General features: G+C 44.3%; 1 protein-coding gene across 2 annotated transcripts in view; it reads right to left on the bottom strand.

Annotated features, from left to right (window-relative positions):
* Positions 1–16191, bottom strand: part of CLIC5 (chloride intracellular channel 5) — a 59206-nt gene that overhangs the window by 14579 nt on the left and 28436 nt on the right. For both annotated transcript variants that reach the window (XM_065730436.1, XM_065730437.1), the window contains exons 2-4: positions 8943–9052; positions 8489–8614; positions 7014–7120 (exon numbers count right to left, since the gene is read on the bottom strand). In XM_065730436.1, coding sequence (XP_065586508.1) covers positions 7014–7120; positions 8489–8614; positions 8943–9052 — 343 coding nt within the window. The remainder of the gene's footprint in view (positions 1–7013; positions 7121–8488; positions 8615–8942; positions 9053–16191) is intronic.

The following is a 16191-nucleotide window of genomic DNA, read 5'->3' as shown; positions in this document are numbered from 1 at the left end:
TTCTCTAATAAAGAAAATTAGCAGCATTGATTTTCAGTTATGCCGCATTCTTCCCACTTATTTTATGAAGAAATTTGCACGCATAAAACAAAAACATAAAAATCTGCATAAAACAGATTCTGGACCAATGCTTTGCCCTTTGAAGTCTCCACATTTTGAAAATGGGCTTCAGTGTAATAGAAGGCCAGTCCCTGGGCTCTGTCCTGTGATAGCTCACTCTACCAGTGCTGAATTTAAGTCTGGGGACAACCCCCTTGGGGTGGTAGGACCATGTGGCTGCTTAAATCACAGAACCTTCTCAGTTGCCTGGGACATTCAGTGGCCATCTATTTCAACTGCCCTGCAATTTGCTCATGTAAGATTTGGGCATTCTGCTGAGTTAGGCCACAACTTCATCAGTGCTGACACGCACTTAAGATGCACCAAGTGTGTTGCAAGCAGTGGAGTCACCCACCCATGTGAAACAGCAGAGTAACAAACTTAAATCCAAATCCTAAGTAATAATGTAATTTAGGCCTCGCATCCCAGCAGCAAGGCGCTTAATTCCTCCCAGGGCTGCTGCCACCAGCTTGCTCTAATCTACTTCCAGCTGTGCTACTGCTCCTGTGTGTGAGTGAGGAGAGGGGCTGGGAAGCAGAACAAAGCATCCCAGGGAAGCCAGCAGCACTTGGAGGAGTCTTCAAACACACAGGGGAAATCACTCCTTCTTCAAGAAGAGCGTCTGCCAGCTGCTGTTCCCCCTGCAAGGATTTCAGTCTTGGCCTGCCCTGCTGCGTAGGCCCCAGTTCAGCAAAGGCCTCAGACCATGCCCTTGCGTGAGAGCATCCTTACACTCGTTGACTTGGGAACTTGGTGTCAGCTGGTTTTTAGGGCTTTGTATATTCTCTGTCTCAGACATCTATAAATATACGTGCTGCTTTTATTTTTTTCTCCCTCCATATGGCACATTATGGTTTCCAAGTGACATCAGCTTATGGACAGGGACATGTCAGGAAGTCCATCCGGAAATTTTCATGCCTTAATTAGCAAAATTAAGTTGAGAGGCCTGAGAAGGGAAGAAAAAAACAACAACAAAAAACTAAACGATGGGAAAGTTCAGAAACTTTCCCTAGTAAGGTACAGACTTCCCAGTTTAAGAAAATGGTTTGTTATCATTTTAGAAAATAGAAAACCTCTTCCTTCCAATGGTACACGACTTCAGCTCCCGGTTGTGACAGGTCAGAAGATATCAGCCCTGAAACCTGCCGCTGGCACCAGGCAGAAGATTGATGGCCTTGGGCCTCCAGCCAGCATCATTCTGATGGAGGTTTTCAAAAAGTTACTTCTCTAGCAAACTTCTTCTGCAAAATGCTGTTTCTAAGCATTTTAGAGCTGGTCTTTAATTATGGGGCAAAACAGTGACAAAGCAATTGAGGGTGGATGATGAGTGCAGCTCACTGCTCTACTTAACCAGTTAGCACACAGCTATTGCCATTTTTTTTCAGTGATCCTTGTATGTGTGTTTTTATAAAGAGACAGAGTAGAGAACAGTTTTATTAACATATCATGAGTGAGTTATATGGGTCATCCCAAATGAGTGGCAATAAAATCTTTATATCACACTCAACAACACGTATTTGGCATTTTATGTGCCACAAATGTTGCAGAAAAGCTATCTTACATATGTTCTAAGACTAGGTATTTTTTTATATTAGGTCTGGTTTTGTAAAGCTGCCAGGCACTTCAGTTACCGTGAACCCGACAGTACTCAGCTCTGAAGGAGCCATAAAAACTTGTTTAAAATGTTCTAAAATAGCTTTTTTGGTGTGTTTCAAAATGCCAGAATTGAAGATCTGTCATCCCAAGACACTCCACAGCTAGAAAGCTCCTCACAAAGCAACTCCTTTTTACCAGAATTATTTTTAAAGCTGTTTCTAGTCCTTCCTGGTTGCGTGACGGAGAAGACTTAATATTATCGCAGTGTAGGACAAATTATGGCTCATGCTGGGTTTGGACAGGTGTGGGGTTTTGTGGTGGAAAAGGGAAATTCTGTAACTAAAGAGGAAGAAGGAAAAACACGGAACGGCAATTTGAGACGCAGACACGACACACATTTATACCTATATATTTCTGTGGCACCTTGGAAAACTATGCAAAAATTGTAAAGCATTAACACTGCTCCTGAATTAGAGCCCGATCCCACATTCCTGTCAAAGGAAACTCCTCATCCATCCAGGTACATTCACACCACTTTTTAACCTTCCTGCACTAAAGCCAACAGGAGCTGTGCCAAGAGCTTTGCTGGGCAGAGGGCGAAGATTTTAGGCCCAGAAAAGGATGGAAGGACTAAAGGCTCGGGACGAGCTGTGTCATGGTTCCAGTCTGACCTCCCCCACCTAGCAAGAGGTGGGAAAGGGGGAAAGCTGCTCCCTCCCCTCTGGATGCAAACGTTGAGCAGAGCAGCCTGTGCTCGTCGGGATGACACAGGCTGACCCACAGCATCACGGACCCATGAAACCACAGCAAGGACCCGTGCACATCAGCTCCGACTCCACAAAGGATGTGCACCACAGAAATATTACTGCAGTTAACGTTCTACGTGGATTTTTGGGACCTGCTGTTTTCCTGCTGGTTAAAGGATGGCTTCTAGGTGCACTTTGATGGGTGCACCACCCCAGACCGTGGCTGAACCCCGCAGAGTCAGAGCAGCTTAACAGTGGTGAAGGCCAGCTGAAATCCCAGCCCTGCACGTGGTGCATACCTACTGCACACACACAGGCACAGTGCACGGAGAGGCATTTCCCACCTCACGCGCCGAACCGCAGCGTGATGCAGCTACTGAAAGAGGTGAACGGCATCTAATCCCGTGTAAGTTAATGATTTAAATGCTCTTGTATTTTCGGCCTCTTGATGTAAATCCAAACCAGACAAGCCGAGGCCTCTGGTCAGACGCTGGAAATTCCTGCGCGTGGGATCGTGCTGGTGGTCCCCCGGCCTCGCGCCTTCTGAAGAGCCCCACAGAGAAACCTCCTTCCGTGCCACTAATGAATGCGCCCACCCACGCTGGGCTGGTGCCTCCTAAGAACTCCATTCAAGAACAACTTTTTAAGCTCATAAATGAAATCAAAGGGCTCATTCTACGAGCCAAAGAACTTCGGATTTTAGGCGGAACGGTGAAGGGGTGGTGGCTGTGGGCTGTCCCTCTGGTTTGCAGCGTACGGCAAAGAAAAATCACAAGCGGGATACTGAATTTGTACACGGCATTCCAGTTAATTAAAAGGCATCCTCCTCCAGTGAATAGAAAAGCTGTTACTACTCTGGTTTTCATATAGAGCTAGAGTGATTAGCTCAGCATCAACAAAAGGAACCAAAGTAAACTCTCAGGGCTGTGGTTTCCATCCCTGTGCTCGGTCAAGGTCTTCAGATATTAAGCACAAAGCAACCCCAAACTCACCACTTAGTCACGCGACCCTGAGCAACCTAAACCTGCGGAAGAGCGTCGAGGAGATAATTTCAAAGAGGGCTGCCAACGCTTTGTCCCGAGGGCTCTTTGCATCAGCCATGAGGCGGATGAGCACTTCTCACTGTTCCAAGAGGCCAAGTCTGCTGGCGGGGTTGAAGGGCTGAATAACCCGGTTGCACTATCTAAGCCAGATGTGGATCTACGCCTGCGATGAGACGATCGCTCCTTCACAGAGGCCTGTTATAAAATTATCGAGTGACATGGGGGGTGGAAGGAATCAAGCCCGTTGTAATTGAAGTGACTTGAAATAATAAATGCACACACTTTCTTTAAACACAGCTTGCCACATCCTGAGGATCTGGAATCAATTCATTCCCTTTCAAGAAGCTTAAAAGTGGTGGGACTTTGATATGGCATGAGCATGTTTGCTTCTGGGCTTACAGCCCTAGCCAGCCCATTCCAAACCCTTCAACGTTTTTATATCAGAAGGCAGAAATGTGAGCAAAACAAAGATGGAAAAAAAAGCATCAGAAATTCAGGGAACTACTAAATCAAAGCTATTAAATTTGGCCTGGCTGCCAAATACCTTCAATAATGAAACGAATCGTGATCAATACCAGATCGCCATACAGACTCACCCATGAAGGTTACCACCTGCTTCTGCACCAGGTATGTAAGATAATGGTGTGCAGCTAATGAAGTATTTCATGAATCCAGCAAAAGAATGTACTGCTATTCTCCGTAACACTGAAGAATTCTAAGTCATTTTAGCTCATCCAGAAAAAACACAAAACTTCCCATGAAAACATCGTCAGAATCAATAGGGTACTCTGAACGCTTCACTTCTGACAATACTGCACTTGTAAGAGGAATGCACCTTGTCAGAAGGAAAGCTATTTTTGTCCAGGGGATGTCAGCTTTGACCGTAGAGCTTCTCACTTGATGTATTCACATATTTGCCAGCAGAGGGTATCACAATCTCAGAAACAAACGGATGTCAGTCTCATTGTGTCTGCTCACTCACACGCAAGAATTCAAACAACTAAACAAAGATATTACAGATCTCGGACTTTTTTGGAAACATTTCCACTTTCAGGGAAAAAAAAAAGTAATCATTCAGGTACTTCAACGACTGCAGCTGTAAACCCATCTGGGAGAAATACATTTGTGTACATCTTGGGTGTGCATTGGGCTCTCATTAACTCTCACATCCAGCGTTCTTCTACTGCATAAATCTCATTAATAATTCCAACCACTTCACAACACTTTTCTGCAAAGATTTAATAGCTACAGACCTTAGTGTCAGCTCATACTACATAGACCCCATGACTTTTAACCCAGTATGCCAGGACAAATGACCATATATAATTACAGCTAACTCCAGTTCTCACAGCTAGAGATCAGTGGATCCTACAAATTCCCAGCCTGATATCCCACAGATTGGTGAATTCACCTTCCTGACTTCCAAGTTCAGAGAATATCATTTAAACAACCTGATGCTTGGTGATTTAGGCACCTTGGTATCCAGCACTCTCCTATCCCCAAGCAAAAGCAACTACAATTACTATTGATGCAGTGATATGGGCTTTCCATTCTGTTTCGGCTCTATCAACGAGTGTTCTTCTGTTTTTGTCTTTTGGTCCTTTGCAACTGATGTCCCAGACACAGGTGAGGATTTTCAGGCTAACCCAAGAACCTGAGTACACAGCTGGGGCTCAACATAGAGGACAGCTATGAGGCATGTGCCACTACCTTGAGCTGAGGGCTGGTGTGTATAGGAAATGCAGGATAGCCACAAGCAGCAATCTCTGTTCTTTGTAAACCTCAGCTATCCACATGGAGATAGGGAAAGGGGCATTCTCCAAAAAAGGATCAGAGGAACTGGAAAGGATAATTCAGTGAAAATGTCCCCTGGGTAAGGGAAACATTATTCTCGCACAGCTCTTGAAAACTCAAAGTCAGTGACCCTGCTATAGCTGAGGTCTGATTCTCACATGGTGCAAGTGTCCTTTCACAGTCTCAAGCTCCCAGAGGCCCTCAAGCACTTCAGTGGTGCTACAAAGAACAGGTCAGAACTCTGCTCACCTCTGCTCTGTCCTCCAGCACTTCAGCTGTAAGAATAAAGCATTTCCTCACTTCAGAGAGGAAAGCTGAGCACCGTGATGCTCAGAGATGCCCAGGTGTCACAGCAGGAACTGCCAGCCCACACGGGAGCAGGGATCTGCACATCCCAGAGCCACTGAAAGCAACCACACCAGGGTTCTGCATATGGGCAAGGACCCGTGACAGTTTTTGAGTGCAAAGAACAGAGCAGCTGAACTGAAGACTTATGGTTGTACCACAGACCATAAGGATTCCTTCTGGATGGACAGGATATTTTATTTTCACCGTAGCATCAATTTAGGTTGACTCTTAATTTATCTTCTTTTTACAAGCCCTCCTTCAGAGATGAGATGAGCTTCCCATTGGCATTAGACACAAAAAAATCCTTATAGCATCTCTAAGAAGTGAAGTGTTACAATTCTTTTCTTTGTTAACACCAAAAAATATTAAGGAGTAGATTGTTATCTGGCATAAATCATCCCTTCCCCACCTTCATCTCATGAGCCAGCCCCAGGCAATAAAATATAGCTGCACAAATGAAAGCTGGGGCAGAGCTGGAACTGTAAAACCTACTCTTCTCTGAGTGATATGATGGCATCGTGGTATTTAGCACGCCTTAGGTCCCTGAGAAATTAGTGAAGCAAGGTGAGATGAATATCAGTGAGTGACTGCAAGTATCTGACTGGATTATCTCCAGGGATATGGCAGTGTAAATCCACTCTCTCTCACGGAGCAACAGGAACTTAGACTGGCTGAAGTTGTGACTCTCTGAGAGGAAAGGAATGTGGAGAAGAAAAGCAATTTCATTAAGAAACGAGCGTGGGATGTGTGTAAATATGCACGGCATCCAGCTTCTGTGGTTATTTCTTTTGACGCAGACGCGTGAGGAGAAGTCAGGAGCACGCAGAGTGCAATTACACTTCTCAAAGCCACTTCCATCATTCAATTACTTTCTGTTGATGGGAGCAAATTAGCTACACTACCATAACATCTCCATAGGTGGGATGAGAATCTGGTGTCAATGGCTACATCTAAGAAATTATGCAGGTCAAGAGGCATAGCTAGCTCTCTCCTTTCATTCACTAGTCACTAGTTGTCAAGCTTTTACTGCTGTCTCTAGCACCAGTGTGGGCTCAAGTCAGCAAACACTCTGAACAGTGCCTGGACAGAGTAGCACAAGGCATTGGACCCTTCTAGAATGAACTACAGGATTTCTGGTGCAGCTTGGCTGCTACAAGCAGGAGCTATGCCATGGCTCTCTGCCCTATGTTATTTACTAGTATAGATGTAGGTAATCCAAGTGTGGATGTGTAAATTGAGATAGCTGAATTTACCACCTGAGGCTGATCAGCAGCAGTACATGAAGTCATATGAATGCAGCTTACAATAAAACAACGGGAAAGTGGCAAAATTATTCCTCTTTTAAACACTGAATCTCCCTGGTGCATTTGGTCATGACCCTACTCACCAGCATTGTCCTGCTGCTTGGTATTTTTGATGTAAGCAGAAAATTTGGAGAAGATATCAATTCCAGCAGTGTTTGACTCCCGGTGCTTAGCAGCCAGCTTGGGATACCTGAAAGGAGAAATATCTTGTTACCAGCAGCATCGTGATGATTACAAATATTTCTTAATAGAAGAAAGAAAAAAAGAAAAAAAAAAAGCCCTGGTCCAGGAGCTGCAATTAACTCTATCATTTATCTCAAAACAACACCTTGGCAAGATCCTCTTTGTAGTATCTGTGTCTGCCAAGGCAGAAATTTGGATAGTTACACAGGGACGGCTTCATGACAATCACTCTGATGCTTTATGTGACCATGATCCAACATACAGTGGCCTTAAATCAGAAGGAAGCTTAGATTTCCAGAAAAGTGCAGGGGAGGTTGGCAACCAGCTGTCTCTATTATGAGTAGCAGTTGTCTCTAACTCCCTGTGCAAAAAATGCACTCCAGGATGTAACAGCAAGGCGTGCTAACACCACCCAGGCGAAGGAACATAAAGTTTTCAGTCTCTGAATTGTTATTATTTTATGGACATCCCGTGCAAAGGAATACGTTGATCTGAAAGTCAACAGCAAGTAATGACTCCTACTGATTTTGGTGGTCTTGGACGTGTGTATAGAGACCTTAAATACCTGATTGCTTGCCTCAGGAATGGCCCAGAGATGCTGGTTCAGCTGGAGGTAAAACAGTCCTTGAGGAACTGAGCCAATTTTCATTGATTCATAGATTTTAAGGTTCAAAACGCAAGCCAACAATCTTTTTTTGCACTATACTTCTATGAAGTCCAAATGCTCAACTAACTGAGACATATCTGATGAATCCAATCTGACACTTTCCTCAGTAGTTTGTTCCAGTGGTTATTCATTCATACCAAAATATCCGTGCCCTATTTCTAATCTGAATTAGTATGGTTATAACTTCCACTCGTGGGTTCTTGTCATTTCTTGATGAGACTAAGGAGCACTTCTCTGACTCCAGAGCTCCTGGTATTCTGCAGTTTCTCTTCCAACATTTCTGTTGGAAGAGCTCAGAACCTTTCAATATTTCACAGTAAGATGCTTCTCCTGGCACAGATATTTTGTGTGGCAATGTCCAATGTCCTGTATCAAGTCCAAGCTATTTTTAGCTCCATAAAATGTGGACATTGGACCCCTATGATTTTTTTTTTAGCATTGGTTTCCTTAATTCCACATACAATGTCATCCCAAAATGTGGTCACAGAAAACGTTGCAGTTGTTAGTCACTCAAGTAACTTACACACATGGAAGTCATCTCACAGAGCCAACAAGTTTCATAAATAAATACTACTCCTGTAAGTAAAGATTGTAGGAGAGAGTGCTTTTAGGGACTCCTCTTACGGACATCTTCCATTCCTAGGAAATGGAATATTGACTGAAAAATATTCCGTTCCTAGGAAATGGAATATTGACGTGAGTTCTTACTTTGGAGGTGCAAGAGCCTCTTCCAAGAATTCCTCAATCTTGTTAACATCTGTCTTGACTTCTCCATTAAAGGTTAAGAAAGGTGGGTGAGTTCCAGGAGCCAGGTTGTGCAGATCAGCTGGCTTTCTGCAGAGAGGAGAAAGGTCATGAAACCATTCATATTTATGGTCAAGTAGTTGCACAGATATTCACAGTTCATGCAAAATCATTTGCTTGCCCTTCTTTTTCTTCAGCAGTTTGTGGTGAGGATGCTTTTAAAATACTCAGAACGCTCTGTTTAATATAAAAACATTCCACAAGTGAAAAAAAGGAATAACAAACCTGAATCTCAACTATTTTGTTGTGCACCACAGACTTTCTGGGCCAGATACCAATCTGACTGAATTTACTGTGGCTTTTCTATAGGGAAAACAAGATCGTGTAACTATTTCCAATAAAACTGAGCAATTTTTACCTTTTCAGGTCAACAGTGGTGACGTTGAACACAACTCCTTTGAGCCAGAGGATCATGAAGAGACGCTGGGAGAATGGGCAGTTCCCAATGCTTTCTCCATCTATACCCGCCTGAGGGAAAGAGAGAGAGGAAAAAGAGTCCAAACACGTTCACTGCTTATCCCTCTCAAGATGGAAAATCGGATATTGGAATAGAAACAACTAGTTCAAAAATAACATACAGTGCCTGTTATTTTATGTAGATCATCTTCAGCTCAATGGCAGAGTTACTCCAGGACTCCACCTTCATCTGGAGATGGAGAATATAACCTGGTGCTTCTCCTGGGAACAGCTCTGGCCCCAGAATTTGTCACCCTTGCTTATGATGAGCAACACCCAGAAGACTGCATTTTTCTTTTCACTGTACGTTGAATGTACATTCAACTACTTTCATCCCACAGGACTGCTTGCTGCATCCTATAAAACTCAGTGCAGGTCTTCTGTCAGGTCTGTGGACTGCTCATCAACGCAGGAGACTTTTGAAACTGAATTTAAACCCAAGAACTCCTGAATTTGCTCATTCTTGTTCATGTCCAGTAAAGCAAGAGCCTCGGACACAAACAACTGGAGACAACCAGACAGAAATTTGCATCTGAACCCTTCCAAAGTTCAAGGCAGACTTCAGCCACCGCATTCAATCTGTTCCTATCTCTAGCACCTAATGAGTTGCCTACAAACCACTACAAAACTATGAAAAACTGCTAGTGTTAGCACTGAGGAAATAGCCTGTTTTTTTGCCTCTAAAAATTTATGGTCCTTAGCCTCACAAGTTCTGACTTTGAGCCATAGAGGGCTACAAATAACACTAGCAGAACTGCGCCAAGGCTGTGTCCAAGGACAACATCCCTCTACAATAATTACACTTGTGGCCAAAGCTTTCAGGACGATAATGGTTTTGATAGATTTCCGTTTTAATTTGTGGTACCATTGTGTTTGAAAGATTCTTATAATCCTAGTGAAGCAACCAACCTTCCTTTGTTGATCCATGTGGGTTGCATAACTGTACTTTATGTACACAGTGTGTGTCTGAAAACGGCTGATGAAACAGGCAGGAAAACACACGGTCTTTTCCTCTGGAGAAAACATCACAATACTCTGTTTGCTTTCACAAATTTCATCTTTTCAATATTCAAGCTGCAAGGAAGCATTTATCTATCTTAAAGAAGGAATCACTTCTAATTACTACAGTTCAGTGAAACACGGCGCAACAGGGAACACTTTGAGATGTGTCCAGTTGCTACAACTTGCACACGAAAAGTTTAGCTGAAAGACTTTCCAGTAGGCATCGGGAATCTTTCTCACATGTTCAACACAGCTTCTGATCATCCTTTGTTTAAAAACAAATTTCCCATCTACCAGAATACGGAGACAGTACGGATCCAAGTTCTGGAGAGAGCTCATGGTAAACTTTCAGGCTAGGTAAAGAGCTTTTCTCTGGGTTCAGATTCAGGTCCTATCAGTCCAACTCTAGAGATAAGTGGAACAGGAGATACAGCTCAGCTGCATTTGTACCTGGCCACATGCCTGGCACGTGGCATATGTAGGACCCTGCAAACTCTATGGGTGAAAATACAATACAAAGCTGAGCAAGGGAAGATGCCTTTTCTTTTCTGCTGGGGTGTGAGTAGACTTGTTTTGCAAAACTTAGTCAAAGAGCTGCCTCTGTTCTCCAGACTTCATGCTTTAACAAAGACAGGGCTACCACGGGAATATTGGGCACCACTGTGTTGCATGCAGTAATTACATTTATAGATTTGGCTTTGGCTGAATAAAACCTTGCCAAGAACTTGTAACATCTTATCCTCCTGAAAGGAGGCAAATGCTACAGGGAAAACAGTTATATGACACCAAATTTCCCCTTGGCTTTTTGACCACCTCATCCTACCCATATCCTCCATAATGGAGTCAGCCAAGCAGAGCCTACAAACAATGTATTATGAACCTTAAATTTGAGGAAAAACGGATTGACCACCAAATTAGAGAGCAAAACAGGGCAAACAGAAGGGCTGACTCTCATCTTACGTCCTCTGGATTTACTGTGGCTTGTAACTCCATTGAGCCTGATTCACTCCTCACCTGACTCCCTTTGAAGGGCATCAAAAGCTCCAGTTCTCCAAGTCCTGCAAATACCTCGTGAGCAAAGAGGTATCACCTAATTCTCAAAGGTCTCCCATCCTGCACGGAGGCACTGTACTGCCTGTCCTCAGTGCCCTTTTCTTGCACTGCAGGCAACAAATCTCACCATTCCAGGAAAGAGACTCAGGAAGAGTGTTTCCTTGCTCTCACCAATTACATACTCCCACAGAAATGTTAAGGATCACACAGATCTGTGTCTTTCTGCACCCTCCCAGTCCTGAAAGGCAATGCTAAAAAACCCTCCCCAGCCCAGAGAGGAGCAGAGGGGACACAGAGCGGTTGGATGGCAGTGATGGGTAATGAGGGCTGAAGGATGGAGGACAGTGGGGACAGGAGAAAGATGTGGAGTCTGGAAGGAATAAGATTCATTTGGAGATCAAAACCAAAACTAATTGTGTCACTCAAACGAGGCTTCCAACAGCACCAAATGGTCAGAATATACCCCCAGCACTTCCGAAAGAGTTGAAAACATAAATTGCTAGAGACACGTAGGGAACACAGGGAGGAAATTCCAGAAAGGAAAGATAAAGACACGGTGCGGTATGATCTCTTTTCAAAGCTCCTGGATCTGGAAGCCAGGCTCATGATTTGGGTGGAGACTGACTCATGGATTTCGATCTCATGTGACGGGCACAGCTGAAAATGCTGCCACAAATCACAAGGCAGACTGGTGACAGAGGAGGGAATAGAGTCAAAATCTCCCCAGCAACACAATTTATCCATTAAATTCAGCTCTATTTGCAGAAATTGGAGGCAAGGCTCTGCTGGTTTTGTGAATCCTCTCTCATTGCTTCCAACAGCAGTTAGCAACTCACTGCTTGGTGCTCAGAAAGAGCAAAAACTTTGTGGGTAATACCTTGAAAGGCTTATCGGCGTGCCTCCAGGTTACATGTGAATTCTGCTCCCTACCAAGAGGAGAGGAGGAGGAACAGAGAACTGCTCAGGCTGAGTCACTTTTAGCTTCACAGAAAATCAGCCTGCTGAAGGCACCCTGCTAGTGCCCAAACACAAAGCCATTATGCCTGCCCCAGCACAGGGGCTCAGAAAGGTAGGAATTAAAAGACGCCTCAATCAAGATCAAGAACTCCAGCGGTGGACGGAAAGAAAAGAGCAAATAATTGCCAAGATGGAGAAACACCATTTACCCCTGCTGCTAGTCTCAAACGAGCACAAAATCGTTCTCATGTGGCTTCCCTGGGGCACAGCAACTGTGCTCAGACATGCTCCAAAAGGAGCAAGCTGGCAATGCCAGTAATGCTGCATATAGATGGTTTAATTATTGCAGCTGGGATCAACTCAAGGCTCCGTGGGCATCAGGATCACGGGAGAAGTTTTTTAAATGTACACTGTATCTCCCAGTGCTGTGAAAGGTTTTCAGAGCTCTTTCCTCCTTTTCCCTATGGAGAAGGACCACAGCCTGGAGTGGCCCTGGGAGAGTAAAACAGATTCAAGGATTTGCTGGTTGAGACTTTCCTGGACAGAGTTCATCCTGCTGAAGTTTAACAGGAGGTGCCCAAGGGAAGGTCCCTCGTGCATGCAAAGCACATCCAGATCTAGAACCTGCCTGCTTTTCTCTCTGACCAAACCCAGAGAGTGCCTGAACCGAGGTGGGACACATGCGGACCCCAGCAGCAGAAAAGCCTGGAGCTTGTGGAGGACTGCTTTGTTCCACCCTGGAAGCATCACTTTCAGCTTCTGTTGCTTCACTGAAACCTTCATCTATCAGTTTAGCTACTGAATAGGATGCTTTCCCATTGGCATCCACCTAAAGGTAGCACTACCAAGCGATGCGAGGTCCTGCCCTGGGACTCACTGTAGTCACATCAGGAGACCCCATCAGCAGAGCAGCTGCTCAATCGAATCTGAGTCATGGCGAGGATGAAGACGGTGTTCTCCTTTGTTATTTATAAAGCACTCCTCCTTAAATACTTCTGCTATTTTTAGGGAGTCAATTCAACCTTAAAGATATTTGCGTGCACAAGTCAGGGGGGGGAGTACTGACATATTACTAAGGAACAAAATTAAGGAGGATATAGAGGGAAGAAAAAATGTCTGTCATTCTATGAGCTCGTGCCAAATCCTTCTGTAAGGCAGCAATAACACCCAGAGCCTCCAACTCTGCACAGCACGACCAGACAACGCGAACAAGGAGCTATTCTCAAATTCAAGCTACTGCTCTCCTTGAATGATATAACTGGAATAAACTTCATCACTTGTTCCAAAAATACTCCGAGTGGTACCTGCAGACAGACTGCACTGCGCACAGGCAACCACATGTTATTGTAATTAACCGTAAGGGGGGGAAGAAGCAAGGTCGCATTCCCAGTTGTTCCCAAAATATAGCGGCTTTATAGGAATATGTTGTCATTAGTAATGACTAAGCATCCAGCTTAAAAATGGCAGTGTTCGAAAGAGTTGCACACTGTAAGGTGCTGTGCTTTCTCCAGTAACAGAATGTATGTGGTTTTATGTATTTTCATTTTCTTGTCTTTTTTCATTGCATTGTGATGGCTCGGCGCTCTCTTGCACTCACAGCAAAGTACACGGATATTTTTGATGACACCAAAATGCATTTCTCTTTCAAAGGGATTTTAACAAGTCAGCAAAAGCAGGCAGGCTAATTCACCCAAACGTTTCCAGTTGAGAGTTAAGGGGAGATTTGATTTCATCATCCTTACAATCAAAATCTAGATTCACGTTCCACATGGCTGCACTCTATGTGAGAGCTGGGAAGGCGCCTGCCTTTTGACACTTACTCTCCTTACACTCTGAACCCAAAAGGGAAGTGAAAATCTTATCCGAAATACAGAGCAAGCCAGGAAATATCCTATTTATTGTGCCATTAAAAAAAAAATCTGTCTTTGTAATTATACCACAGTACATATATATACACCACAATGGCACAAATCTCCATTGTAAGGAAAAACCATTGGGTGCAACATGAGATCAGACAAGCCAAGGTAATGCTTTAGCAAGGATCTTTGTTTCTTTTTGCTTTCCTACTTTCTAGTCTCCTTTCTTTCACAAGTTCTCGTCCAACTGCAAAAGCCAGTAAGCTCTTTGGAGTACCACCAACAGAGGCAAGCAGAGAAGTGTACGCTCATAGTGCTGCACTGCTATGTCCCAGGCAAGGAGTAAATCTTACAGCACGAGTCCTGTGCATCACAGGACGCTCTTGTTGACTGTGGCTCTGGTTCAGGAAAGCATTTAAGCATGTGCTGAAATACATCCCAATTCGGAGGAAGTATACGCTTGATTTTAAGCATGTTCTTAAGTCTTGATGCTTTCAATGGGACTTAAGCACATACTTAAGTATTTTCCTGAGTGGGAGCCTATAATAACAATAATAAATTTGCTGTGCAGCATTTTAATTTCATTGGACTTTTTCCGCTATTTCATTTTGCTAGGAGAAACTCCTAGCAGCAGCCTTCCAAGAGAGGGCAAGCTACAGAAGAAACACATTCCTAAGCACACACACATGGAAACGGACCATGTGCATATATGTCAAACAAAAATAGAGCGCTTGCTAGAAAGACTGCCAGGGTAGTAACAAGACAAAAAGGAAGCGGTGAATATCTTCAGCCAGCTCCCCAAAAGCCAGCCAAAATGTTGTCCAAATCTGGCACCCATACAGATGTACATTATAGATGCACATAAGCTTGACGGGGTTTGCACTGCTGGCCAGTTTGCAGGGAGCTGGTGTGCTCCTCACCTCCCAGAATGGCTGAGCAGCACGTCAGGAGAGCTGAGGGCCTCCAAGGAGCTGCCACTGTGCTTAGCATCACGCAATGATGGAATGGCTTGGGTTGGAAGGGAACTCAATGATCACCAACCTCCAACTCTCTGCCACAGGCTGGTTGCCCCCCCAAGATCAGGTTGCCCAGGGCTCCATCCAACCATTTTCCAGCTCTCTGCTGTTTTAGGAGAGGTGCATTTGTACTCTTTGAGACATTCAGGATTTTCAGGTGAGAACTGCAGGTTGGAGGCCCTGTGGGCATTGATAGTGAAGACACGACAAATATTCTCTGCAGGTTTGGAAAGCCATTGCTTTCCAGCTTTTCATACTCATATTAATGCCAGCATTTCACCCAGGCCAGGTTCTTCCTGAGGATCTTTCCATCATGGTTTAGGATGCTTGGAACTAAGGATGGGTTGGCTCCACCTGGTCCCCTCACCTGGTACACTTCCGTCAGCCTGCACGAAGCCCTGCTTTTCCCTAGAGCCCTGCACGTGTTCTGAATGGAACAGGATTTACCCTGCAACAATCTGTGCAGCCATAGAAGCACAGATGGATGGCAGAGAACTGCAGCTCGCTGCGTGCAGGTTGTGTTACAATAACCACAGACTGCTCACGGGTGGACAATCTCAGCACGTGCAAATGATTCGTGCCATTCCATCACCTCTCCTTTCTTTTGAAGCACTACAGGCCCACAGCTTGACACACAGCATCAGAATAGCAAAGCACAGACAGGTCTGACACCCTGGGCCAATAAAGGATTTTGTTCTCAGTTATATTTTTAGATCCCTTACCTATTGACACATGCATTCAACTGAATGAGAAACTGACAGTAAATAATCAAAGGAAGGAGAAGCTACAACAAGATTTCTTATACCCAAATACACAGTGCAGTTTATTAGGGATGGATCTAACATGCTTCTTTTTCTAGATCATGTTCCAGCACACCCTGCTCCGTGCTAACCCTAACCCTGGAGCCAACATCTGACGTCCACACGATGGTGGTTAGGCACGATGCAGAACCCAAAGGCCACGCACTCCTGGCTTCCCATCAGCCCACAGCTCAAAGCTCCTTTCAGAATCACCAAGGCTATTTCATTCTCCCTCCCCTCAGAAAAACCCACAGCTTCTGTACAATAAAGCTGTGGACATTTAAAAATGTGTTTTTCAGTCTTTAGGCGATTTAGAGCAAAATATTGAAATTCTTCAAAAACCCAAACTGCCATTCTCACCACAACAGATCAGGCATAGTCCCTCTGTGCACGTGGACAAAGTGGACTGAATACATACGCCTAGAAAAAAAATAAGAATAAAAATCACCCTTTAACATCTCTTCTTG

This window comes from Cyrtonyx montezumae, unplaced genomic scaffold (genome assembly GCF_038088225.1).
Source record: "Cyrtonyx montezumae isolate F1298 unplaced genomic scaffold, pur_monq_1.0 scaffold_13, whole genome shotgun sequence".
Classification (NCBI taxonomy): domain Eukaryota; kingdom Metazoa; phylum Chordata; class Aves; order Galliformes; family Odontophoridae; genus Cyrtonyx; species Cyrtonyx montezumae.
The sequence above is the reverse complement of the archived record's forward strand: the minus strand, read 5'-3'. Positions and strand labels throughout refer to the sequence as shown.